The sequence below is a fragment of the Thamnophis elegans genome, chromosome 3 (assembly GCF_009769535.1).
Source record: "Thamnophis elegans isolate rThaEle1 chromosome 3, rThaEle1.pri, whole genome shotgun sequence".
Classification (NCBI taxonomy): domain Eukaryota; kingdom Metazoa; phylum Chordata; class Lepidosauria; order Squamata; family Colubridae; genus Thamnophis; species Thamnophis elegans.
The window spans coordinates 40,838,027-40,865,511 of NC_045543.1; the positions used below are offsets into that span (position 1 = coordinate 40,838,027).

A 27,485-nucleotide genomic window follows, 5' to 3' on the forward strand; every position below is an offset into this window, starting at 1 on the left:
GAGAAAAAGATACCAACATACACCAAAGAGAAATGCTTTGATATTTAAAATATTTATGGCTTTAAAAGGCATGAAAATTGATACTGGCTATTAGCAAAATAGACATTCTGCTTTTGTGATATAGCTTAAAGCTTTAACAAGAAACATATCTTTGCTTGACATTGTCTCAAGCCAGATGTAAACATGATTAATTTGGAGGTGCAACAGAGGGAGTTTTTAACCTTCCTCCCCACCCCTGACTGCATGTCATTAGTACACAAGACCCCAGATGAAAACTTGGCTGAATGCAACCTGCATATTTCTTTCAGATCATATTGGAGCCAGGGGGAGGAATGAGGAGGGGTCTGGATTGTGGGACAATTCTCTGAAATGCAAGAAGAAAATAAGGGAAGTCTGGTTGAAAAGTTTATTCTGGCATGAGATTAGATAGATAGATAGATAGATAGATAGATAGATAGATAGATAGATAGATAGATAGATAGATAGATAGATAGATGATAGATAGATAGGCAGGCAGGCAGGCAGGCAGGCAGGCAGGCAGGATAGATAGAAGAGAGGGGATGGTTAGGTAAGTAGATACATAGACAGACTGACTGACAGGCAGGCAGGCAGGCAGACAGACATAGATCAGTGTTTTTCAACCTTTTTTGTGCAAAGGCACACTTTTTTCATGAAAAAATCACGAGGCACACCACCATTAGAAAATGTTAAAAAAATTTAACTCTGTGCCTATATTGACTATATATAAAGTAATTCTTCCACGGCACACCTTACACTATGTCACGGCACACTAGTGTGCCGCGGCACAGTGGTTGAAAAACACTGACATAGATGATAAATTAGAGAAGGGGGTAGGTAGGTATGTAGATAGATAGAAGGTAGGTAGGTAGGTAGGTAGGTAGGTAGGTAGGTAGGTAGGTAGGTAGGTAGGTAGGTAGGTAGATAGATAGATAGATAGATAGATAGATGATAGATAGATGATAGATAGATAGATAGATAGATAGATAGATGATAGATAGATAGATAGATAGATAGATAGATAGATAGATAGATAGATAGATAGATAGATGATATAGATAGATAGATAGATAGATAGATAGATAGATAGATAGATAGATGATAGATGATAGATAGATAGATAGATAGATAGATAGATAGATAGATAGATAGATAGATAGATAGGAGAGAGAATAGGAGATAGGTAGATGTGATAAATAAAAGAAAAACATAACTCTAGCTATGGAGCCATCAACCTGAATATAAGAAAGGTCTCAGTAGTTCTTAAAAAAAGCTTCTATATAAAATCAAATGAATGTTTTTCCTAGGGACAAAATAATTTTATCTACTTATTCTCTGCTAAAAGGAAAAAAAAATATCCAAAGAAGAAACTTTGGAGGAATTTGTTTATTTATTTATTTTAACTTATGAGGTGTTTTTTTTAGTAAAACTATCCAGATAGCATTCAAGCAAAATTAAACATGGGCACATCCTTACACATTTGTATGATTCACTCATTTAGTCTATTCAGACACAGATAGTTACAAACTTACCCTATTCTGACCACTTTTATGCAGACATTTATGTAGCATGAGGAACAGATCACAGTGATCATACCTTTCCTCATTACAGTCCTCTCACTGCTGCATCTTACAACACTATCTACATGTTGAAGTGATGGCTTCAAATCAGCCAACTTCTCGCAGACCTTATTTGTCTCATTGGCAAAACAATTAAAAGCCTGCTTTATTTGGCTTTCACTTTTCCTGTCCCTGAGATCTAAGGGAAGGTATTGGGCCTATTATTTCTCTCTGGTCCCAAATGAGAGCCATGTTCTATGAATGGGCCTCGGGCTATAAAAGAAGTCCTGAAGCCAAATAACCCACGGAGGTTTACCAGCTCAATGTTTCTGTGCCAGGACACTTATTTGGGCATGTGGTAACCTAACTGCACATTATGAGAGTCTCTGACCCTTGGATTTGAATAGAATAGGGATAGTATCTGTGAACATTGTGTCATTCTTATAGGCATTCCCATTCACAGGAATGCCTGCTCCATCCCACTCTTATGTCTTAAATTAAAGCTGGCAAATACATTTCACAGAAAATCTGAAGCCAATCTTCGTTAGGCCCAAGTTTGGTGGGGTTTTTTCTTCTTCTGCTGATTTAAGTAGTGTGCACCAAAGTCTTGCCTCATCCTGTCTTTAAGCTCAAGTAAGCCAATACGCCTTCCTCCATGAAAAAATATAGAGGCTCTACAATGCAAGCTATAGCCAAGATTACATCTGTTGGGAAAACCAGCTGGCTTCAAAACTATAGTATCTAACTCTCAGCTTTTGGAAGGAATATATATGAATTTGATTGTTGTCTCTGTTCTTGACAAGTTCATCCTTTAAGACAGCATGCAGTTGCATAATTTGGTTATGGCAACAGTGCCTGTGTTAAAGTCTAATTGCAGCGTACAATTGCAAATGTTAAAGTACAAATGATGTGCAAGACCTTATACAGATTGAGAAGAATGTGCTTGGCAGAAATTCTACCAAGATGGAGAAAAACCAATCCAGGCTACTTTATTGAGCCAAATATTAGAACCAGAAACATGGAGAACAGATAGACATGATACACAGGTCAGTAATTTGCAGCTAAGGTCAATTAGTGATTTAAAGGGATTATCCACCACCAGGAAGAAAGGTGAAAAATATGGAGAAAGGAAATAATTGAGATGGCAAAGATAGTGAGAAAACAGTCTACGGTGAAACTAGGTAGTGATGAGAGGACAGGAGCATGTCCATTTCTCTCAACAAATTCAGAATATATCTTTTGTCACATCCACAACAGGTAACTTAACTTCGCCTATAAGATGAGGCATTCCAATGCATTATATACTTTATGTTAGTGTTCCTTCATGGCAACTTTAAGATGTGTGAATTCTGAGAGCTGAAGTCTATACATCTTAAAGTTACCAAGTTTGAGAAACATTGCTTTATATTGGCATGCCAGGACATTATTGTACTGCTGTGTGTTGGGACAGAGTATACATTGTGCAGAGATGTGGCATTATTCACAGTTCCAATGTCTGTAAACTATGCACAATACGTACTTGAAATCTTAATGCAGGAAAGATTGTATATCTCTGTATGTTACCTATTCAGGAATCACTTACAATTCATAACTGGCATATGGAAATGAATAGTATAACTTGCTGGAAAAAAAATACACGAAAAGAAATAACTAATATGCATGGAAATGAATATGCTGAAAACCTTTTATTCTAAAGTTTTCTAAGAATATTAGTCTAAACTAACTTCATTTAGTTTTAAAATGAGATTAATACAACAGATATGTTAATTTTGTATTCATTACACATACAAGAAACTTTTTAATTCAAAAATGAAGTGCAAGTAAAGGGACTGTTGAACTGCATTGAATAACAAACCCTGATTTGCAGGAAACGATACAAGCTACTAATAGACATTTGAAGCAGAAGCTTTAGACCAGGAGTCTCAAGCTCAAGGCCCACAGGGTGCTTAGATCTGGCCCGTGGGGCTGCCATGGAAACAGCGAAAGACTGGCCTGTGGTGGCTCTACCAGTGAAAATGGGCTATCAATCTCCATTTTCGGCTGGGATGGCCGCCTGCAACCCTCTGCCAGCAAAAACGGAGCTTGGGAAAGCCGCATGCAGAGGGTTGCAGGAGTCTATCCCAGTCGAAAACAGAGATTGGGAGCCCGTTTTCACTAGCAAAACACACAGGCCACCACAGGCGCCCCTGACACAAGTGAAGTCAAGTTGGCCATGCCAACCCTCGCCATGCGCACCCCAGCCCCCCAAAATCAAACACAATCCTGATATGGCTCTCAATGAAATTGAGTTTGACACCTCTGATTTAGGCAATAAGATAAAGACTTTCAAACAATCTAATTCTACCAATCATTTTGCCTCACAATAGGCGTATATTTTTTGAAGTTTTTATTTTCATTTATATATTATATAAATATATATTGGGCTTGTCATTTTGTTTACCACTTTATTTTTTATCATTTAACATTTGTAATCTCATGAAATTTATCTTTTTGCCTATGGGGAATTTGCCAAACATTCTAAAAGAAAGAATGTTCAAGACAGACTCTAAAACAGAAATATTACCAGCATAATTTTAAGTTTCCATGGGAAAGGAAACCAAAGAAAGAAATACGACCTGCAGAGGGAACATTGCAATGAGATGTGATTTAAAATGAACATTCTTAGAAGATGGGGAAAAGGATATATAATCAAATGCAACAATGGAGTGAGGAAAGCTAAGTAAATCCCTGCTTAGGGGATTTACTTACACAAATGGGTAATCATGTATCCCAACAACCAACATGATAGTGGTCTACCAAAAGAGATCTGTGGAGTTGTGGTGACACCTAGTGGTTCATTTATTCCCGAAATAGCTTCAACAATAGGAGAAATTCAACACTCAAATGTTTCTGTGGGTCTAAAACCAGGGCAAGAATAAATAACAATACAAAACAGGATAAACATGTAGTTCTTTGAGTGATGATTGGTACAGAGGAGATCTTCTGTTGAAATCTGTATGAATATTAGTAGCTTAAGTTGGCAGTTAGGCTGTCAGTTTGAGCTTGGCAATTTGGTTTCAAATGTTTTGTCACCTGATGATGTCTCTTCGAATGGTGAAGAAACATTTGCAACCAAATTGCCAAGCTCAGAGCTCAAACCAACAGGAGATGTTCTGTGCTTCTGCAGACCAAAATTGGAGACTTCTAGCTAATCAAAGAGAAAACCTGGGATTAAAGAGAAACTTCCTAACAGTGAGGACAATTAACCAGTGGAACAGCTTGCCTTCAGAAATTGTGGCCACTTCATCACTGGAGATTTTTAGAAAAGCAGGGGAACAGCCATTTCTCTGAAATGGTATAGGGTCTCCTGTCAGAGCAAGGGGCTGGACTAGAAGACGTCTAAGGTCCCTTCCAGCTCTGTTATATTCTATCTCAGATGTTTAGTCTCTGTCCTTGAGTGGCAAATTATATGCCCTTAATTAGCTCAAGTATTAAGATTTGTTCCCTCCTTAAAAAGTAGGTCAAGAAAAGTTAATAGGTGTCCCATAGGACTGCAGTGAAGGTATACTGGTTATGGGCCTGAAAGATAAGTTCAGCAACTGGGGAAACAAACTTTTTTTCTTCAATGGGTGTCTATCAGTGACAGTCTCACATATAAGAAAAGAACAGGCTGGCAAACCTGAAGCAGATCTTTCAACTAGAATGTCCTGACAAATACCATATTTGCTGAACCATTGCCTTGTGCTTCCTGAATAAAGAATCATCTTGCATAGGTGAAGTAGGTGATTGCACCTGGTTCTGATTTAGGAGAAAATGAGGGAGTGAGAAAAGTTTTTAGGAAGCACTGATCCCAGAGATTGGAGCGGTGCTTTGCAAGGAAATAATTGGAAGTTCTTAGCCTATTCAAGCCTAGAATTTCAAGGCAGCTGCCTGGCAAGGTAAGTAGTGGGCTGGAGTTAGCCTGGAGGCTGAAGGTTCTTCTCCATCTCTCTTTTGGTCAGTAAAACTCAATTTAGGCACCACCCAACTACAAACTGACTCTGGACAGTATACAATAACAAAACGAGCCCCAATCATCCTTCCCCATGGTTGTGCTTGCTCCCTATCTAACAAACATTCCCTTCCTCTTCTACTACCAAACAAATCCAAATCATTTTTGGCATGCCTTCTGTGCAGCATATTGTAGCCATACACATTTGCCGGCTCATTTACTGGTATAAGAAATGTTGACTAGTTTGTGATGTGAGGTTTTCCATATAAATGCATTACCCATCACTCCTCCTGGAACTTTACTGACTTAGCCAGAATACCTATAGATCTCTGCAGTCATGGCAACTGCCCATAAAGTGTTGCCGCTAATCTCTCACTCTGAGGAGCAGCCTAAATTTGCTTTTGAAACATCAAATCTACACTGATCTGCTTACAAATATTTTATACAGGGTCAAGTGATACTCTTTCGGCAGCCTCTCTTTTGTATTTAACATATCACTCTATCCTTTATCAGAGATTCACAAAATCCCCTAAATGTATATTGTTGAAACACTCTGTTTAACTCCAAAACCTGTCAGTCAGCCCACACACTCTACTCTTTTGAGTTCTTGTAATTAGTGTGTTTGTGTGTGTGTGTGTGTGTGTGTATCAGTAGTGGGATTAATCCAGTTCACACCTATTCAGGAGAACCGGTTGATAATTTTCTAAGCAGTTCGGAGAACCGGTTTTTGGAGGAAATCTCATTTTGGTTTTTTCCACTTTGCAGGGCTAATCCTGTAAGGAAGGCAGGAAGGAAACATTCTGGTGTTGTTTCTAGCATAATCTTTAGTGCCCTGCTTACAGAAACTGCGTCTCCAGTTAACCCTTATTACCATTGTAACAACTAAGGCAAAGTGCCCATCACCGTGAGTGACATTGACTTGGCCGCGCCCACATGATCACATGACCACCGAGCCCCACCTACCCAGCTGGTCATTAGGGCAGAGAACTGGTTGGTAAATTATTTGAATCCCACCACTGGTGTGTGTGTGTGTGTGTGTATGTGTGTGTATGTGTGTGAAGCTTGCCATTGTTTGCTTTCTGTTGATTATTGGTTGATTGCACTCTCTATTAGTGGAACTGTACTCTTAGCTATATTTTGGGTTGCTGCCAACTATTCTTGCATGTGAGTCTTGTCTGGGCCTTCAGCCAAAGGAGTCGATAACTCCGTGATTAAAGAGTGGCAAACAGCCAAGCCTGTGGCTGAGTGATTTGCAGGTCGGAGGGGGGAATCTGTGTGTGTGTGTGTGTGTGTGTGTGTGTGTGTGTGTGTGTGTGTGTGTATGTATGTATGTATGTATGTATGTATGTATGTATGAATGAATGAATGTATAGGTTGACCAAAAAAATAAGGGTGAGTATACAACCTTGTTTGATTCCCATGTACCAAAGAGTTTTCTCCATTGTATGAAAAGTTCTTAAAATCACACTCTGCATCTAAAACTCATTCATCTTCTAAAGGTGGATTCATTCATTTACATAATAGCTGTCTTATTATTGTTAAGAGATGTAATTTTAAGAAAGAAACTATGATCAATGCCCCTGCAATGGAACATTGACCTTCTGGTCTTTCTGGGAAACAAAGTTCTTGCAAACAAATAAATAAAATGTAAATAATGGCTCTGAGACAAGGTAAGAGTGGGGATGGAGATGGGGAGAATGCTCAGTTTCTAGGGAATGTAGGCAGAATCTAAGGGATGAGATTGGTGCCATTTTCTCTGCATGTACCAATAGCAGATTAATAATCTAACAAGAGTTGTTAACATGCAATTTAGGTACTGCATTATTTGCTTCCTTGACTGCTCTTGCTTGGAAAGGTACATGACTTCTTGTGGCTATAATAGCATTTTCTCTCTAGCAGTTCTGCTTGTAAAAAACCCCTCTTGTCTTAACAAGCAATCTTCTAGCAAGAACGTACGACATGAGGAACCATTTAATTGGTATAAATATGTATGCTAAATAACTTATAAAAGTCTAAATTTCTGGGGTTGAGTAGATTCTGAAGAAATCTGCCAATCATAAATGCTCTGAAAATATGCAGGCCTTCCCCATTGTAAAATGCAGGAGCACTGCCCACATTTTTTCCACACTGCATAATGATTTCATCATCCTTGCTTCTGTAAAACTTCCGGGGTCTTGGATACCATTGCGTGATCAGAGCATTTTCAGGACAGGGTAAACAGTACAAAGTTTATTGCAGAAGTTAAGCTTTAACTTCTTGTAGTAGTTTATTAAATTTCTAGCATTTATCCTCCATAAACTAAGGAACTCCTGTTCTTACAAAGTGCTTGTATACATTCCCGATTCTCTTAAAATCCCCACTGGAGCAAAGTCTTTTACCTTGGCTATTCTAGTGTTAAAAGTAAGTAAGTTTTTGAAAGGGTATGGGAGGGAAATGGATGATGGAGGCAAGGGATGTAGCTGAACAGTTTGTAATTTGGCTTGTGTAATGGCGTTTACAAGTCTTCCACTTGTCTGACTGAAATGAATGAAAAGGATCACTTCCATTTTAATATGCACAAGTATATGTCCCATATTGTAATTTATTATAATAAAATATAATACAAATTAAACTGAAAGAAAGAAAAGAGAATATAGGAATAAAAGTGTTATGGTGGCACAGTGGTTAGAATGCTGTGTGCCAGGCTAACTCTGCTCAGTGCTAGGGGTTCGATTCTCACTGGCTCAAGATTGATTCAGCATTCCATCCTTCTGAGGTTAGTAAAATGAGGACCCAGATTGTTGGGGGCAATATGCTGACACTGTCACTGCTTAGACAGGTTTGTAAAGCACTGTGAAATGGTATATAAGTCTAAGTGCTATTGCTATTGCTAATGCTAAAAAGTGTAAGAGTATAATAAAGAGAAAAGAAATATATAAAGAAATGACATCCAACCCTTATCATAATAAATATTAAAAAATTAATAACTACTTATTCTATCTAAAGTTACAAACATTTATCTTTTTATCCCATCTCTCATCTATAAACAAATCACACCCACCCACCCAAAAAATTCAGCCCTAGTGTCAGCAGAAAATCCTAAAAGGGTATCCAGTAGTAACAACAGTTATTTTGTAATTGATTGTGAAGCAATTGTTGTGATCACTTAGGATCATCAAGGGAGATAGACACCAGGTCTAAAAAGGTCTTACTAGATTTCCCTCCTTGAGATCTTCCTTTTTTGGAGCATCTGTATTTATTTTTCTAGAGAAATCAGACAAGCTTATGATTATCCTTTTCTTTTTCCAATTACAGCTAAAGTGACTTAATCAGGGAGGACACTAAGTTCAGAAAAAGCTTTATGCCCATAGGGTATTTTAACCTGTGGCACCCTTCCATAGCGATCCTTTTCTCCTTCCATGATCTGCTAGATATTTCAAAAACTCAGATTGTGGAGCTGCTGAGATTGTGGGGACCTGGAGCTCAACCAGAAAATTCAGTATTCACTATTACTGGCAGATCCTACTTATTTTGAAAATGAAGGCAAATATATGTGTCCCAGCATAACGTTGAAGGATCTAATGTGAATTGGTCACCAGGACCAAAGGTTTATTCTTCCAACTATGTGCCTCTTGTAGGAGCCCATCATCAGGGAACTTCTCTCTCTAGAGTATGTGCACTAGGTTCTTCTATGTGTTGTATTTACATGGTGCATGGTCGTGTGTAGCTTTTAGTTGTTAATTAAGGTGTTGATGGTTGGCTATTAAGTCATTGATTATTGTTTCCTTGGCTATGCTTGGCTCCTAAGTACTTGATAAACTGATGGTAAATCAGCACCTCTTTTGACTGATAAGGGACCTGTTTCCTAGGCTTCAATCATTTCTCTGGCTATTTTTGTCCCTTCTTGGCCAACAATTGTAATAGCTGTGAAATGGAATGCATACTACATTGTTGATTGCATATGAGGCTCCCAATGAGTTTGGGTCTTCTTGACTAACTGCTTGTTCGTGTCCTCACAATCTGGTGGTTAGCTTCCTGCCTGTCTATCTCACATAGTCGCAGTGGCAATCCATGCAGAGAATCCAGTAAATTATATTGGAAGTTTCTCCCACCTCCAAACAATCTTTGTAGTGCATGATTTGTCCTTGTATGGTAGCCTCTGGGTGGTGGGCAATGCCCATTGGCAAATTTTGGACGTTGCATTCTACTTGGTTCTGAAATATTTTTGATGGATGGCAGGGTGTCCCACATAATTGGTCTTGTATCTTCTTCCTTTCTTTCTCTCCACAGTATATTGCACAGGCATCTTGTGATAAAATCTTGTGGTTACCTATTCTGCCTAAATTGTTTAGATAGGTACTCTCTCTCTTATACAACCAGATGCCTCTTCATTCTATACCTCACACAATTTTCTACAAATTAATCTCTATATCTTCAACTCTCCTTATTAATTATCAAAATACTTAACAATATAAGTATATGATCCTCATTTTCATTTAATTTAATCTCCCCAATGCTCTCATACCAATTAAACATTGCAAATAAAATAAAGTAAAAGTGAAGGGTTATTAAACATTACCAGAAATAATAACTTGTAATTTAGATACCCAAAAATAATGAAGTAGATATTACAAAATAATCCATAGCATCATCGAGAGAGAGAGGGAGGGAGGGAGGGAGGGAGGGAGGGAGAGAGAGAGGGGGAGAGGGAGAGGGAGGGAGGTGGGGGGACGACAAAACAATCAAATCCAGGTAACCATTAAACATCACCAAAGATATCTGGAAGTTCAGTCATGGCAACTGGACTTATTTTCTTGCTGATTTGAGACTTCATTGCCCATCCAAGCAGCTTCCAGACAATTCTATCTGGATGACTGAGAATTTTCAATATCACCAAAGATAGTAACTCATTATTTGATCACAGTCAAATAGACCAATTTTATTTTTTTCCTTCTCCTCCCAACCTCCCCTTAGTTCCATAGATAAAATTTTAACTCCTGTTTTCTTACAGGCTCTTCTTTCTTTTCTTGAAGTTCTTATAATCTTTATCCAAATCCATTTGTAATTTGTAATTTTAACATCAGTAAATATTTCAGTTTAAAAGGATAGTTCACATCACTCTCTAGATATATTATTTGTATGTCCCTTTTGATTTTTAAATGATCATTCAATTCCATTTGTACATTTAGTATTGGCATCTCTTTTTTATAAATTGTATTTTTAAAATCCACCTTTAAGTCCATTTCAGTTGTCTTCAAGAAAATTTGTTTATCTTCAGCATCAACTTTTAATTCCAGTAAAGAATTAGAAAGTCAAGGACTTCATCAGCTCACAAATCAAATGTTTCTTTCAAAGTAGCCATCATGCACTTTAGCAATTGACCTTTAAAATCTTATTTTGCATTGAAATGTAAAATAGAGAGATTTTTCCCAGAGGAGGAATATTTCTAATTAGTTTCAAACTCTTTGAAGCATGCAAACTAGTGTTTGCATTTCTTGTATCAGATTAGTAGAGCACATCTTTCTCCTTCGGTCCTGGCCACTTTTTACAGAGGCGCAATTGAGAGCGTTTTAACAAACTGCATTACTGTTTGGTTTAGTGGTAGCAGTCCATCAGTTAGAAGGCCCATACAGAGAGTAGTAAGAATAGGGTGACCAGACGTACCGATTTCAGCGGGACAGTCATGATTTATAACAATTTTTCCCGCATCCCTCCGCCTTTTAAAAAAGTCCCGATTTTCTGGCTTCATGTTGAAAGCCCAGTGGATTTGCTTAAGAAATCCTAATCGAGGCAAGACAAAAGACACCCTGTCTAATCCCTCTCTCTCTCTGTCTCAGTACTTTCATTGAAGATATTAAAACATTAAAACAACAAAACGGACCTCCCCCCCCCCCCCCCCGCGCCGCGTTTATCTCATTTTATAAGAAAAAAATGATGTAGTACCATAGAGCTGCAGGAAATGGCTAGAGAGGTCGCCAGTGTTACTTCCTGGATTTTCCGGAGGGGAGGGGCACGGAGGTTGGAGGACTCCAAAATGGTGGGAAAGTTTCTTTGAAAAATATTGAGTTTCTGTCTGCGCCAAGGTGGCGCGGTGGTTAAATGCAGCACTGCAGGCTGACTGCTAGATCAGCAGTTCAGCGGTTCAAATCTCACCGGCTCAGGGTTGACTCAGCCTTCCATCCTTCTGAGGTGGGTAAAATGAGGACCCGGATTGTTGTTGGGGGCAATATTCTGACTCTGTAAACCGCTTAGAGAGGGCTGAAAGCCCTATGAAGCGGTATATAAGTCCACTGTTATTGCTATTATTATTGCTATTATTGGTAAGTGTGCTGGGTTTTTTCTTTTATTTTTTAATGCATTTTAAAATAATGTAGGTTTTTAAAAATGTGCAGCTGCTGTTTTTTTATTCAAAACAATATGTGATGTGCCGTGGAAAAATCATTTAAAAAAACCCTGAAAGAACAAAAGGGTTTTTTTAGGGTATTTTCCTGATCAAAACTATAATTGTTTCTGCATGACACCCTTAATCACAAATAGCCAACTACACTTCATTCTAAATAGTTTTATTTCCTTTATTGTATGTGATTACTCAAGTCCAAAAACTGAGTTAATTGGATAAACTCAGCTCCACAATTTACTAAATATACAGTTACAGGAATTTCATGTTTAGTATGCTGTCTCTTAGGGTTTATTGAACATAGGAGAATAATATGAGAGGGATTTGATGTAAAATAAGCTCTTTTAATGAATTCAAAATCAACGCAGCAGACAAGACATGGGAGTGAACATAATCCACACTTTAACAATATTTTTTTTTCTTTTAGCCATCAAATACTGCAGCAAGTGTGTCAGTAATAATACCAAGACAGGCATAGGATTTTACAGCCAGGTTAATTTTACTTTTTTATGGTTTTGATGTTGTATTTAATTTTATCTGTATTAGAAACTTATGAAGGCTGTGCAACATTTTGAGGTGATGAGTATGTAAAGGCATGAATACAGTAGAACCTCTAGTCACAACCATAATTCGTTCCATAACATTGGTCGCAAACCGATTTGGTCATGAATCAAACCTAATTTTGGAAATTTGGCGCTTACAAAAAAAAATGGTGCAGAAGGGGAAATCAGCAGCGGGGGGGGGGGGAATGTGAATATTTTGGTCAGAAGCATTCGTGACCAGAGGTTCTACTGTATAACATCTTCACTTAAGACTTAAGATTTACTTAAGATATAACATCTTCCCTTAAGATTCACTTAAGAACTGTGGCAAGAAAGGTGGTATAGTGACCAAAGTTACAATGGCATTGAAAAAAGTGACTGATGACCATTTTTCACACTTAGCAACTATTTTCACACTTAGCGACCGTTGCAGCATCCTCATGGTCACGCGATCAAAATTTTGATGTTTGGCAACAGATTCGTATTTATGATGGTTTCAGTGTCCTGGGGTCATATAATCACCTTTTGACAAAGTCAAATGGGGAAACCAGATTCACTTATGTTACTAACTTATCAGCTGCATTTATTCACTTAAGAACTGTGGCAAGAAAGGTGAACCGGGGCCTTGAGGCTGTTAAAGACTGGATGAGAGCTAACAAACTGGTGCTCAACCCGGAAAAGACCGAGTGGCTGTTGTGTTTTCCTCCCAAAAATTCGGCTAACGTTCCATCAATCAGGCTGGGGGGGCAAAATCTATACCCCTCAGACAGGGTCCACAACTTGGGAGTCCTCCTGGATCCACAGCTGAGTTTTGACCACCATTTGTCGGCTGTGACCAGGGGGGCATTTGCCCAGGTTCGCCTGGTGCGCCAGTTGCGGCCCTACCTGAACCGGGAGGCTCTCACAACAGTCACTCGAGCCCTTGTGATCTCTAGGCTGGAATACTGCAATGTGCTCTACATGGGGCTGCCCTTGAAGAGCATCCGGCGACTTCAGCTAGTTCAGAACGCGGCCGCGCGAGTGATCATGGGCGCACCACGGTTCGCCCATATAACACCGATCCTCCGTGAGCTGGGCTGGCTACCTGTTGATCGTCGGGTGCACTTCAAGGTCTTACTTACCACCTATAAAGCGCTCCATGGTAGTGGATCTGGCTATTTGAGAGACCGCCTCCTGCCAATTACCTCCCTGCGTCCCATCAGATCGCACAGAGTAGGCCTCCTCCGAATTCCATCCGCCAGTCAGTGCCGACTGGCGACTACGCGGAGGAGAGCCTTCTCAGTTGCAGCTCCGACACTATGGAACAACCTCCCCGTGGAGATCCGTACCCTCACCACAGTCCAGGCCTTCTGCACAGCCCTCAAGATCTGGCTATCCCGTCAGGCCTGGGGATAGGATTATTCTCACCCCGCCCGAATGTTGAGTGAATGTTGTGTTTTTATGGTTAATTTCTTTTATTCACGTTTCTTTTTCTTTTAAGTCTTGTCTTGCACTCCCTTCCCCCCATTGTTGTAAGCCGCCCTGAGTCCCCTCAGGGAAAAGGGCGGCATATAAATGTTCAATAAAATCTACAAAAAAAAAAATCTAAAAAAAATATAGTGACCAAAGTTACAATGGCATTGAAAAAAGTGACTGATGACCATTTTTCACACTTAGTGACCATTTTCACACTTAGCGACCGTTGCAGCATCCTCATGGTCACGCGATCAAAATTTTGATGTTTGGCAACAGTTACAATTTATATTTGTAAATTGTAGTTATGTTGAAATAAAAAAAACATAACAATACTATTTTTGCGTTGTATGAAAATTTTTGTTGCTCCGTATAAAATTTTTAATCAACCCCCCCCCCCCCCCGGTCAAAGGTGTCCCTCTTTACCAATCTGAAAATCTGGTCACCTTAAGTAAGAGTAGCTGAGAAGATTATAGGAATCTCACTTCCTGTTATTCAGGATACTGCTTATAAACAGAATAAGCATCTATGCCTACACAAGTCATCAGATTCTGTCAAAAATGAAAAAATGTTTTTAACAGTTTCCTTTTTTAAGGAAAAGAAAAAAAGATAATAGTGCTGAGTTGTATCATCATGCTCAATAAATTAGGTTTATCTTGGTGGTGATTAGATTGGACATGGCTACTGCTTGTATAGATTATGGCAAGAAAACCAGGTCTATAGACTAGGTAGGGAAGTGGATTTCACATTTTTAATTCATTTTGGGTGAAGATCAGTATAAATATATAATAAAAGAATAACTTGAAATTACAACATACTTTGCTTGGCTTATATTTCTGAGATCACCTAAATCAGGGGTGTCAAACTCACACTGTCATGGTGGCGTCACGTGACATATCAGGACTTTCCCCTCTTTGCTAAATGAGGTGGGGGGGCAGCACGTGACGCATCAGGCCTACAGGCCGCGAGTTTGACAGCCCTGCCCTAAATGAACTCCAGATGCTTTTGTGAGATCTTGTTCCTTAGATGATAGGTTCTTGCTTATACACTATTTCTTTTTCAACTTTATTTTAGGATTTTCATCTGGAATTCTGTTCCTGTTATATTTATTCAATCTCTCTCTTCCTAACAGGTTCATCTCACTTTGTTTTCAAATGACTCTTGTCTGTTTGTCAGATTTTGAAGCATATGCTAGAAAGCATCTTCCCAAGCCTATCTGGGATTATTTTGCAGCAGGTGCTGATGAATGTTATACGCGGGATGACAATTGCCTGGCATATAAAAGGTAGGATATAAAGTAAGTATTTGAAAGAAGATAGCCACTCATAACTGAGTCAGATGTATCCACTTTGAGATGTAGCACCAAGCCAACTGAATTTTATTCTCCTCATTCACTGTCTGATGCAAACTCAGATAGATATGAATGATCTGGTATTCACTAGACTAGAAATTGGATTTGGGAAAAGAAATTGGCTATGAAAATGCTAACAGCTGATAACACCCCAGTTTTGATGAGTGTTCTGGCCCCTTCTCACAGATGTATGTGACACAGACTAGCTTGCTACAATAGTGAGCAGCAGATCACTACTGCGAGAACCAGCAATCACTCCTGGGTGGTTAAACCTGAGCATCTGGATACCCCAGAGTTGCTGAAATACTTCCTGGTCCCACTTTCAAGAAACACCCAGCCTTTCAAAACAGAAGGAGTCTCATAGCATTTGCCCAGGGGAGGCATGACATGTATTTAGATTATTTATAGCATGCTTACAAATCTCTGTTTCTTAGCCAGGATGATTCCTGCATTTCTGTGGGTACTAGGATGGGGAAACTAAGCTTACATAATAAAAGGACTGCCTGCCTGCAACTTTTATATCCAAGTAAGAAAGATGGCTGGTTTCTCTCTTCTCTGATTTAGTGTCTTCTTCAGTGTTTAGCAAGATTATTTCTCATTGTCTGTCACTGAAAGAGTTAACTGTAGGATGTAGCTGGGTAAATGCAAGAGTAACTTGTGTCTATAAACTATGGCATCCCTCCTTCAAAGGCCATTCGAATGGTGCAGTGGTTAAAGTGCTGACCCAGGAGTGGGAAAACCCCATTCCAGTTTTCCCTTAGGCAGGAAACCAGAGAGATGATTTTTAGCAAGTCTTTGTGTTTCAAGCATAGGAAGAAGGCACTGGCAAGTCACTTCTGAAAATGTTCCCAAGAAAATAGCAGGGACTTCTCCATGCAGTCACAAAGAGTTCAAGACTAGCAACACCAAAAACACTCTCCTTCACAGGGCTGCATCGTCATTCGTATCTTCTTTATAGGCCTTAAAAACTGAGCAAGATCAGTGCCACTGCAGGGCTATCAGATCTGCATTGAAAACATCTGGACAACTAGATGGCAGCAATGACACACATACCACTTTTGCAGCACACATTTGGTTGCTCTCAGCCATTGCACAATTCAGGATACATGACAAAATCTAGGACGTTGCTTGAGGTTATTATGGTAGATTGAATAATGGATAGGAAAATAAATGGATAAGCAGACAGATAGGAAAAGTTCATTTTTCTGGACTTCCTTCAATTACCTCCTATCAGCCCTGCTGCTTCTGCTCTCTTGTCATCCCACAGAATCTATTTGCGGCCACGTGTGCTGCGGGATATGTCGGCAATAGATCCAAGGACAACGATTCTTGGCTCTGAAATTGACTTCCCAGTGGGGATTGCTCCCACTGGCTTCCACGGTTTGGCTTGTCCTGATGGAGAGCAGAGCACAGCTCGAGGTATGCAACAATCTTTTCCCCTAGCAACAGTATAGGCCAAAAATAATTTTGCTGAAATAGTTTCTGGTCTATAGGATATGAAATTATGGTATGGTGGGTTCAAAAGAAAACAAGCCATTGTAAATCCATCCATCCACCTATTTAACTATCTATCATCTATCTATCATCTATCTATCTATCATCTAAAGAGCTACATTGGTACAGTTGTTAGAATGCAGTTTGGCAGATCAAATCTCAGTAGGCTCAAGGTTGATTCAGCCTTCCATCCTTCCAAGGTGGGTAAAATGAGGACCCAGATTGTTGGGGACAATAGGCTGACTTTGTAAACCACTTAAAGAGGGCTGTAAAGCACTGTGAAGCGGTATATAAATGCTATTGCTATCATCTACTAAACCTAATGGTAATTGTAAATTTAAAGAGAGAGAGAGAGACAACAGAACACACTAGTTCTTTCCCACAGGGCATCTGCACTGTGAGTCCACCCAATTTCTTTTAATAGGGAATCGCATGCAGGGCTTGAATTGCTGCATGCAAAATATATGGCACTCCAGGAGGTTCCTTAAGCAACTAATTTGACCCCCAAATAAATAGCTAAAGAAGGACAAAAAAACAGCTAGAGATTTGGGCTGCTCCTGCTTAATCTACTTTTGGAGGTGGGTGTTTGCTTTGCTTTCCCCCTGTGCCATGAAGATTATTGTGGCAAGTATCCCAAAGGGGATACAATCTGGCGCCTTTCTACTTTGGCTTTGTATTCATTCCTCTAATACAGAATTCTGACTTACTACTTTTATATACATGCGCACAGGTATGTGAGTGGGTATATACATGAACTCTGTCTATCCTTCAATCCCTCCCTCCATCCATCCATGCACAGTTTTCTTCCTCCAACAGAATGGCTACAACCTTGCCTGTGACTGCCTGGTCAAAAGTCCAGCCAAGGCATTTCCTTTGGCTCCATGCCAGTATTAACTGCACAGCTGCTTACTGTCAGGGAAATGGGGCTGAATTTTTAAAGCACTCAGAATTCGGAAAATATGGACTAGGACTTGGAACAATGTAGGATAATGACTGATAGATGTTTATGTAGAAAATGCTCTGCTCATTGTTTTTTTTTTCAGTTCAAAAGTTTTATTTCTTTTAAAACAAATATTTCATCATTCCTCAATCAGTAAGACATCGAAGTACAATTTTTTGTGTATCAAAATAATTCTAGTTTACCACCAAATTCTTGTCTAGCCTAATGTATACTATGCTCTGCTCATTGTTAATACTTTACTTTCAGTGGCCTAAATGACACCTATGTAACAAGATATCTTGAAGTGGGCAATGCCATAACAAAAGATATTACATCTGATGTAGCAGCAAATGGAAAAGTTCTCTGCTGACTTGCAAACATAGTCCTGCTCCTTTGTACCTGTCACACAATGTTGATCTACATACAAAATGGACAGAGCTTCAATTACAGTGCCACCAATTGACTCCCCACACCAAAGTCTTAAATTGGGACTTATTGGCTGCATGGGAAGCAGTAGATGATCAGGCTGAGACTTAATTATAGAAGTCAGTTTTGACTCTTTCCCCCTTCCCTCCATATTTTCTAAAGCGGCAGAAGCTATGAATACCTGCTACATAGCCAGCACTTATTCCACTTTCTCTGTGGAAGAAATTGTTGCTGCTGCACCTAATGGTTTACGGTGGTTCCAACTCTACCTCCATCGGAAGAGGACGTTCTCAGAGCAGCTGGTACGACGGGTTAATGCACTGGGATTCCAGGCCCTGGTGCTCACAGTTGACGTGCCCTACACTGGCAGGAGGCGGGATGACATTCGCAACAATTACCAGTTCTTGAAATCCATCCAAGTGAAGAACTTTAAAGGAGCTTTTGAGGTTAGTAACTCCTACCATCCATCAATTTAAAAAAAGCATGTGAAGGAAAGGATGGTGAATCTTAGAATCCAAACATGCTTGCACATTTTGGAATCCTGACTGAGTTTCCAAAATATGCAGTCTGCAAACTAGGGTTTAGAATTGCCTACCTACGCAGCTTCCACTACTGAGGCGTTAACTGTTTCTAGGACTGAATCCTCTGAATTAATGATGTGACCGTGAAAACCTCACCCTAAACAGCTGTATGTAAGCTTCCGGAAGGGAAACTTCATGTGATGTTTAAACATAGCAAGTTCACATGTACAGAATTTGTTTCTGAGGTATTATCTTCTGAATTACTAATAACCTATAATGTTAACAGCTGACTAAATTATTTCTCTCTCTCTCTGAAAATTATTTTAAAAATACCAATATTAATTATTGATCGATTTTGTCTGATGGCTGACGGTTGAATGGCCATCAATTGAGGAAGCTGTAATAATGGATTCCTTTATTTTCCAACCCTGGAAAGAAATTATCCATTATATTGTATTGTTCTTAAGCAAATATTCTAATAAAGATATTTCATTATTAGCACTTAATATTTGACATTCAAGTAACAGTTGTTGTCTAATATTTACTACTGATATGAGTACATGTGGTTTTGTGAACAACATTTCATGTTTATTTCATTTTTATTTTTCCTGTGGAAATTCTGAAACTCAGCATTTCACAACCATTACTTTGTCTTTTTAGACCAGAAATACCACCAAAAGGGCCTTATTGGCTAAAAATCCAGACTAATTCATACCACATTGTGTGAACACTACACCACAATAGCTGAGCCATTGTGACAATATAGTTCTTTGTAATTATTCTTAATTCTTGATTATTCATACAGAAAATGACAAAGACCATTACATATACAATAATAATCTATATATATATAAGCCAAGTACCACTCAGTCATCACGAAATCTCCAGAACCGTAAAGCCTACAAACTTGAAATTTGGCACGTATATTCCTCTTGGCTTCTAGGTACTCGCTAAGAAAGGATTCTTTGAAATGACCATCAGATTATAAGTATTTCTTATACAGTAATTAACACACTCTGATGCTAAGGAGTTCTACCCCCACTCCCCACCTGAAAAAACTCTATTCCAACTGCCAGTTGTCTTATATTAACACGCTCTGATGTTAAGGAGTTAGACATTCTACTCAGAGGTGGGTTGCTCCCGGATTGGCCCAGATTGACCGAACTGTTAGTGGCGATGGCGGGAGGCTCCACCTACCCGGCGAAGCAGCAAGCGTACATGTGAGTATGAGCGAACTGGTAGCGCCAGACATACCTCTGATTCTACTCCCCCTCCCCACCTGAAAAGAACTCTGTTCCAAGTGCCAGTTGCCTCACATTCTGTTACTGCAGTTCAAACTGGCAGACGTTCCACTCCTTCACTCAGGAGCTCTTACAGTACTAAACGTCAGTACCTTACCAAAATGTCTACGCCTTCTACCTATGGAACTGCTTCCAAACTCAAGGCAGCAGGAGCAGGATTCCCTTATGTATTTAAATCACCAACCACCACTGGATTGAACCGGAGTGAATCGGATTTCTCCTGCATTGCCTGATCACATAGTTTTGTCGCGAAGCACGGGTATCCAGCTAGTATGTAATAAAAGACTGAGCCATCCAAAATTAAATCTATTCCTCAAAATAAGCTCGTATGGGGTATTAGCTGGGGAGGGGACAAATCTAGAATATACTTTGCATATTTGTACTTAATAGTCAGAAATATACATTGCTGGAAGGGGTTTGTTGTGGAAGCTTTTTCCAGGCTCAAACTATAGAAATGGAATGAAAATGAAAAGTCAGGCAACTCTTAACTCTGCAAGTTTTGAAGGTCCTGGTGAAGACAACTTTTATCAGCTCTTTAAGATATGGAAATGCCAAACTTTTAGTGATGAACCCTGGGGATGAGGAAGAGAAATGGATTTCCACTTTCCTCTCCTTGAGAAAAGGGTCACGGAAAAGCAATGCAATCCCAAACGACAAGAAGTTTTCCTGGTTACAGTAAATGAGTTCTTGGGGTAATTGCTCATTCTGTATCAGATTGTACTAAGCAATGACCATAAAAAAGAAGAAATCTCCTTGAACTATAAAAGAGTATTTGGCATTTCTTCATCACCCTTCCTTTTCCTGGAGCTCTATCTCTGTCTTCCCCGGGAAGGAAGCTCACACTGCTATTTTCTCCCATTTTCTGTGATTCTCCTTGGGTTAGCTACCGAAGCGACATGTTCTTGAGCATCCTGAGGCTAATCTGGGGTGCAGATGTTCCTAGCCTAGATGGTATTTTAGCACTTTTTGTCACAACTCTTACAATCTCTTGCAAACTTACAAGGCTTCCTTATAACAAAATGAGGAATGGCAAAATGTTGTCAAAAGGCTACTTATATACTAGACAATGAAACATGAAGCACCAGAAAATTTAGGAGGATGTTCATGAAATTTGTCAGCTTTAGAGTGATACCTGGGGAAAGCTGGGGATGGGATTTGGAGGTTCTCCAAACCAGCCATAAAGTTAGCTACGGGTTCTCCTGAACCTGGGCAAACCCATAGAAGCCCACCCCTGTGTAAGCTAGCATTTACTGAAACAGACATAGACATAGGCATACAATGGTAATGAAATTTCCATCTTCCTCTCTCTTTCAGGATGAAGACCAGACTGAATATGGTCTGCCCCCTGGATCCATAGACCCATCTATCAATTGGAATGACATCACCTGGCTACAAAGTCTGACCCAGCTGCCAATCATCATCAAGGGGATTTTGACAAAGGAAGATGCTGAGCTAGCTGTGAGACATGGGGTTCAAGGGATTATCGTATCCAACCACGGAGGAAGACAGCTAGATGGAGTCCTTCCTACTGCAAGTCATGAACTATTATTTATCCTATTTGCAACCTGGCTATAGCAAACAATGTTGCATTTTCATTGTAAGGATCCTTCCTGAGTAAAGCTAAAGTTAAAAAACTATAACCCCATTTAAAATATGAGATTCATCCATTCAGCTGCTAGGTTCCCAAACATCACAGAATAAACATCACAATATAATCAGAGATAATTTCCTACCAGTTCAGACCAGTTCGGCCAAACCGGTAGTAACTTGGCAACCTGGGTTGCTGGAATGGGCAGGGACACAGGCCTGCCATGCCCCCAAACCGGTGCCACCATCTTGTTTTTGGCTTTGCAGATGTGCAGAAGCATTTTTTTTAGTACCACGAGCGAACCGGCAGTAGCGGCTGCCGGAACCCACCCCTGGGTATGACATATGGCAAAGCAGCAATAAAATTGTTACTCTGCATCATAGACAGTAAATCATTATAGCAGCTTTTGATACAAATAAAAAAGAAGTCTTCTTGTAAAAAGTTTAAATCAACTTTTGCAAAACTTGTTAATAGGATATTAATTTATTTGGGGTCTCTCTTGGAAAGGAATTCCTCAGCTTAAGTACAGCCCCTGAAGATCCATTTCTTCCTCCGCACTCAAATGGATATCGGGGATTGTTGAGATATACAAGTGGTTCTTGGGCAATAATTTGAATAGACAACCAGGTTATACTGAAGGTTTATGTCCTTCAGATATTCTTGTATTCAGTCATTTGGGATTTTTTCAGCACTACAACCTGTATTTTACTGGGATTTAACCGAAAAAGAGTCTTTTGTTTTAGTTAAGAACTCACACTCCCCCACCCCATCCCATGCAATTGTAATAATTTAATTTGATTGATCATGTTTGCAGATTGCTGCTCTGGTTGAAGTTACTACTGCAGTGCAAGGCAAAATCGAAGTTTACTTGGATGGTGGAGTACGAACAGGGAATGATGTGTTGAAAGCATTGGCACTTGGAGCAAAATGTGTCTTCATCGGCAGACCCACAATGTGGGGTTTGGCCTATAAGGTGAACAACTCCCTGCATACCAGTGGCTATGATAAAAAGTTGAAGATAAATAGCTGTCTCTTTATTTAAAGTCAGCTGCCCCATTTTCTCTAGATTTGCACTCACTAGATGATGCTTCCCATTTGATTTCATACTGCATGCCTGTCTAACGATCAAGTTTAATGTACAAACTTGATTTATTCAGTAAGCTTCATTACGTCTGCTCACATTCACATTCACATACACATATTTTGAGATTTACTTCAGTTCTCTGATGCAGCAGGCTCTTAGCGTGACATGTTATAATTCAAGTAAGGATAGTGGAGAAAAATCTCTATGTAGAAAGGGAGTTTTAAATCAAATTGATTGTTCACCATAGGAAAAGCTGGTATTCAGAAAGCAAAAGCTGAGTTTTTACAAACAAGCTCTTGGTCAGGCATAAAAAAAATCTGCTAGCATTTAATCTTGGTCTCTCATGTGCTTGAGCACATCCCTGCCTTTTTTATAGATCATTATACCCTTTCCTATAAAGATAAACCTAATTATAGCCACAGTACGCTTTACTGAATTTTATGATAGCTGGAGGCATGGAAGTTAAAGAAGAAAGCGATGGTATGTTATAAGGTCGCTAGAACTGCACTAAAATGAAAGCTGTAATCAAATCATTCTGGTGAAAATTAGACTCTCCTTGCAAGGCATCTGCCAGAGGGTCAAAAAAGTCAACTTGGTAGCCATGATCATACAATCAAAGCCTTGGCCCATTTAACATGTTTTACATAACACATTTAAAAGGGGGAGGATCTTGATTGTATAATTAGAATTGCCATCTTGACATTTTTGGCTCTCCCCCTCCCAGTGTCCCCATTTTCTGGTATCCAATAAATAAAATATTATCTTTTTTTTTAGACCCACCGGACAGTTGTATTCTCCTAACCCAGAATTGATCCCTGTTTTCTACACTGGTTTCAGTTTCTTTCTGGTTATTAGATAAGTTGCAAATAAAATACTGCAGTAACATAATAATAATTAGTAGGAACATAAATCCATGATCCTTAGATCAAATTTGCAAGATTCTAAAATTTACTCTACTAAGCAGAAACAATTATACAATGTATTTTGGTGTAACTAACATATGAAAAGTCTGAATGGAGGTTAAATATGTAAATGAGACAGTGGTGGGTTTCAAAAAAATTTTGAACCTCTTCTATAGGTGTGGCCTGCTTTGTGGGAGTGGCTTGCCGGCCATGTGACTGAGTGGGAGTGGCTTGGCAGTCATGTGACTGGATGGGTGTGGCCAACTTGTAAAATGTGGTGAAACTCACTTAACAAAACTCTTGCTTAATAACCAAAATGTTGGCTCAGAAACTCTGGCATTGAAGTGTGCAAGTCTTAAAGCTGTCAAGTTACAAGACCCTTGCACTCCTAACCCTTTAGGAAAAAAAAACCCAGGGATGTTCAAACTTGACAGCTTTAAGACTTGTGGACTTCAACTCCCAGAATTCCTCCTCTCGCTCTTCATCTTGAAGATGTGTGGATGGGCAGGGGGAGGGAGCTGGAACCGGTTCTAAACGGCACTGTAGATTTGTGGAACCTTTTCTATAGAAGAGGTTAGAACTGGTAGGAACCCATCCCTAAAATGAGACCAGGGACAGATTTTAAGGATTTATTTTAATCCATGAAAAAAAGTTGCAACTCAAAATAGTACCAAGAAACCTGGATGGTAAATGAAATGGTTGAGGCAGGTTCATACATATCTAATAACTAGTTCAAATTTCCCTACTGTGCCAATTTATTTGGTCTCTCAGTAATACTGTTAGAGACTGAAGATTTCCAAATACTCTTGGGAATGGGTAAGAGACAAGTAATATTTTTTGAGAACTGGAAATTGAATATAGTTAGCCTACATCCCTTTTCCCCCAGTCAAGGCACTAGCATCTTGCTCAGATAGGGCCAACAGGTTTTACATAGCTTTAAACGCTGACAATTCTGATTAGAAACCAAAGAAAAATAAATATACTGCCAACATCATAGAAAATGCTGTTACTGAGAGCCTTTTATTTGAAAACTGCAGGATTCTCTACATCATCAAACTATGTCAGCCACATCATTTACAATGCTATTTGTTTTTGAAACAGGGTAAAGAAGGACTTCAAGAACTTTTGAAGATTTTAAAAGATGAATTTTGTCTGTCAATGGCTCTCACCGGTAAATATATCTTTAATTTACTGTTGTATTTTATTTTTTTCATTTCTTTGCTAGTATATCTCTATGTGTCAATCAGATTTGGAAGGCCACCTGACTCTAAAACTACTCTGAGCAGCTCACAATATAAAAACAGATAAACAAGGTAGAATCTGAAGTAGCTTTTCAATTGTATCTCACATATAAATATAAACACTGACAAGGCTGCACAAACACCCGTTGCAAGGCCTGGGAAAACAGCTGTGTTTTTAAATTTCTGGAACATTTTCAGGGTGGAAGCTGGATCCATGGCGGAGGGGAGGTGTCTTGTACCAGGGGACAGTTTCATGAGAAGGCAAGTTTCCTGGGTTTCAATAAATAGCACTTTTTGATTGAAGGGACTTGAAGGGCACCAACGTTTTTCAATCTTACTGATCAGGCAGGCCTTCAAATAATGGTGCCTTTGCCTTGAAGGGCTTTATAAGTAATTACCAGCATCTTAAATTGCACCTGGAAATCCACTGGCAACCTAGGCAGCTCAGTTCTATATATAGTTTTTTTTAATATTTTTAAATTTTGAATACAAATAATACAAACATAATACATATAAATCTAAATACAAAAAAGGAAAAGAATACAAATATTGCAGTGCACCCCCCCAGACCATTTCTCCCCTTATATTTCTTCTATAACAACTAACAGATACAATATATTGCAATTGTGCCCTTATCCCCTCCAAAATAACATATATTCTTGACTAGGCTTATTCCTTTTGCCTTCCACCAACACTGTTTTTATAAAATCCCCCCATATTTCATTATAATGGTTTACTTTAATCATTTATTTCTTAAATTTAATTTCTGTTGTTAATTTATTATTTGTTGCCATACTCCAGATTTCATTATACCACTCATTTCTTTGAATGTGAAATATAGAAAATTGAATACAAAATTCCAGTTTGTAAATTTTTGTAGAAAAGTGATAAATCAACTATATTCAGAGAATAAAGGAAGAATAGTTATCAATGATGGTGTTACAGAGGCAATAACCTTAAGCCGGGAAATCAGACCGGATTGCCCTTTATCTCCAGTTTTATTTGCATTATTGATGGAGGTTTTGGCAAATGCAATTAGGGAAGATTCATTGATTGAAGGAATTGGCGAACAGAAGATAACTAAAATAAAATTATTTGTACATTAACAATTCAAAATCCCGTAGTTATTATAGAGAGGGGACAAAGTTCTATATAATGTTGATATATTCCATTTCAAAATTCATAAGGTGAATTAGCAGAGGAAAGTGTTTTTCAACTGAAAAGAAATTGTATAGGTATTCTTCGACTTATGATTCCATTTGAGCTCAAAATTTCTGTTGCTAAGCGAGATATTTATTAAGTGAATTTTGCCCCATTTTACAACTTTTTTTGCCACAATTGTTAAGTGCATCACTGCAATTGTTAAGTTAGTAACATGCTTGTTAAATGAATTTGTCTTCCACATTGACTTTGCTTGTCAGAAGGTCACAAAAGGGATCACATGACCCAAGGATGCTTTAGCTGTCAGAAATATTAGTCAGTTGCCAAGCAATCAGTTTTGATCATGTGACCATAGGGATGGTCACTAGTGTGAAAAACGGTAATAAGCCACTTTTTTCAGTAACTTTGAATGGTCACTAAGTGAACTGTTGTAAATCAAGGACTACCTCTATTTGAAAGTAAAGGAAAGGGTGGGGAATGCAAAATTAGATTTCCATGTTTAAATGTACTTCTATATATCAGCTCATAACAAGAAACTTGAATCTGTTTTAATTTTTTTTCTTGATGAGCCTTAATTGTTTTCTGGGTATACTAGGTTCCTTTAACCATTTGCATATTTTCTTTTCACTTAGGCTGTAAAAATGTCTCAGAAATTGGCCGGCATCTTGTTCAGTATTCCAAATTATAAAGAACTCTTCTGCAACACTCACCGGACCAGAAGCAGTAGGGTAGCTAAAGAAAAGAAAAGAAAAAAACTCTGGATGATTAAAAACAAGAGGGAGACCTCGGCCACCAGCCACATGTCAAAAGTTTGTCTGATGAGATTTTTGCAGTCCCCTGAAATGAATGGGATTTATAGCTGGCCTATACTGAACTAATTGCGAGCCCCATTCTTTTGCATGTCTGTCTTCATGATACCCAGCTAGGAAACATTCCTTAAAAACTTTCAATTGTACCACATTCTCCTCTTTGGATTTAGTGTGCGAAATGTCATCCTATCCAATCAGGGGTGGATTTCTGCTGGCATTACTGCTGGTTCAGTGCATGCGCGATTTTGCTTGTGCACGCGCCTGACGCACACTCCACGTGCGTAGTAGTCTATAAATAGATCTGCGCATGCACAGAACATTTTAAAAAGTCAGAAAAAGATGTCGCGGTGACTGGGGAACCAGTTTGGGGGTATGGCGAGCTTGCCATCCCTACCGGTTCAGAGACCCAGTTGCCATTTCCACTACTGGTTCCACTGAGCCAGTGCGAATCAGTAGGAATCCACCTCTGTATCTATTGATTTATGTGTTTTACTTTGAATAATACAATAAAACAAAACCATGGCATCACTTACTTGGAAGGACAATATTAGGCCATGGACTCCAAGTAGAGTTCAGTGATGAAATCTTAATTAAAACATCCCTGGCAGGTTTCTATCTAGCATCTGTTTGAATACGTTTAACAAAAGGGAAACAACCAACTTGCTAGATTAAATATTCCTTTCATTAGATTTCTTTTTCCTTACTAGTACCTGTCTTTGCAAGTCTGAACTGCCACTCCATTAATCAGAA

At 39.0% G+C, this 27,485-nt stretch overlaps 1 protein-coding gene across 2 annotated transcripts in view; it reads left to right on the top strand.

Moving 5' to 3' along the window:
• The window catches only part of HAO2 (hydroxyacid oxidase 2), a 122,200-nt gene extending 95,319 nt beyond the window's left edge, over positions 1–26,881 (top strand). The window contains exons 1-8 of one of the 2 annotated variants that reach the window (XM_032213448.1): positions 7,812–7,947; positions 15,050–15,202; positions 16,536–16,687; positions 18,291–18,574; positions 21,265–21,480; positions 22,353–22,511; positions 24,626–24,695; positions 26,559–26,881. In XM_032213448.1, coding sequence (XP_032069339.1) covers positions 15,072–15,202; positions 16,536–16,687; positions 18,291–18,574; positions 21,265–21,480; positions 22,353–22,511; positions 24,626–24,695; positions 26,559–26,614 — 1,068 coding nt within the window. In that variant the 5' untranslated portion in view covers positions 7,812–7,947; positions 15,050–15,071 and the 3' untranslated portion in view covers positions 26,615–26,881. Of the gene's footprint in view, positions 1–7,811; positions 7,948–15,049; positions 15,203–16,535; positions 16,688–18,290; positions 18,575–21,264; positions 21,481–22,352; positions 22,512–24,625; positions 24,696–26,558 lie in introns of those variants that run through there. The other variant, XM_032213447.1, reaches the window with a different exon arrangement.
• The last annotated feature ends 604 nt before the right edge of the window (positions 26,882–27,485 follow it).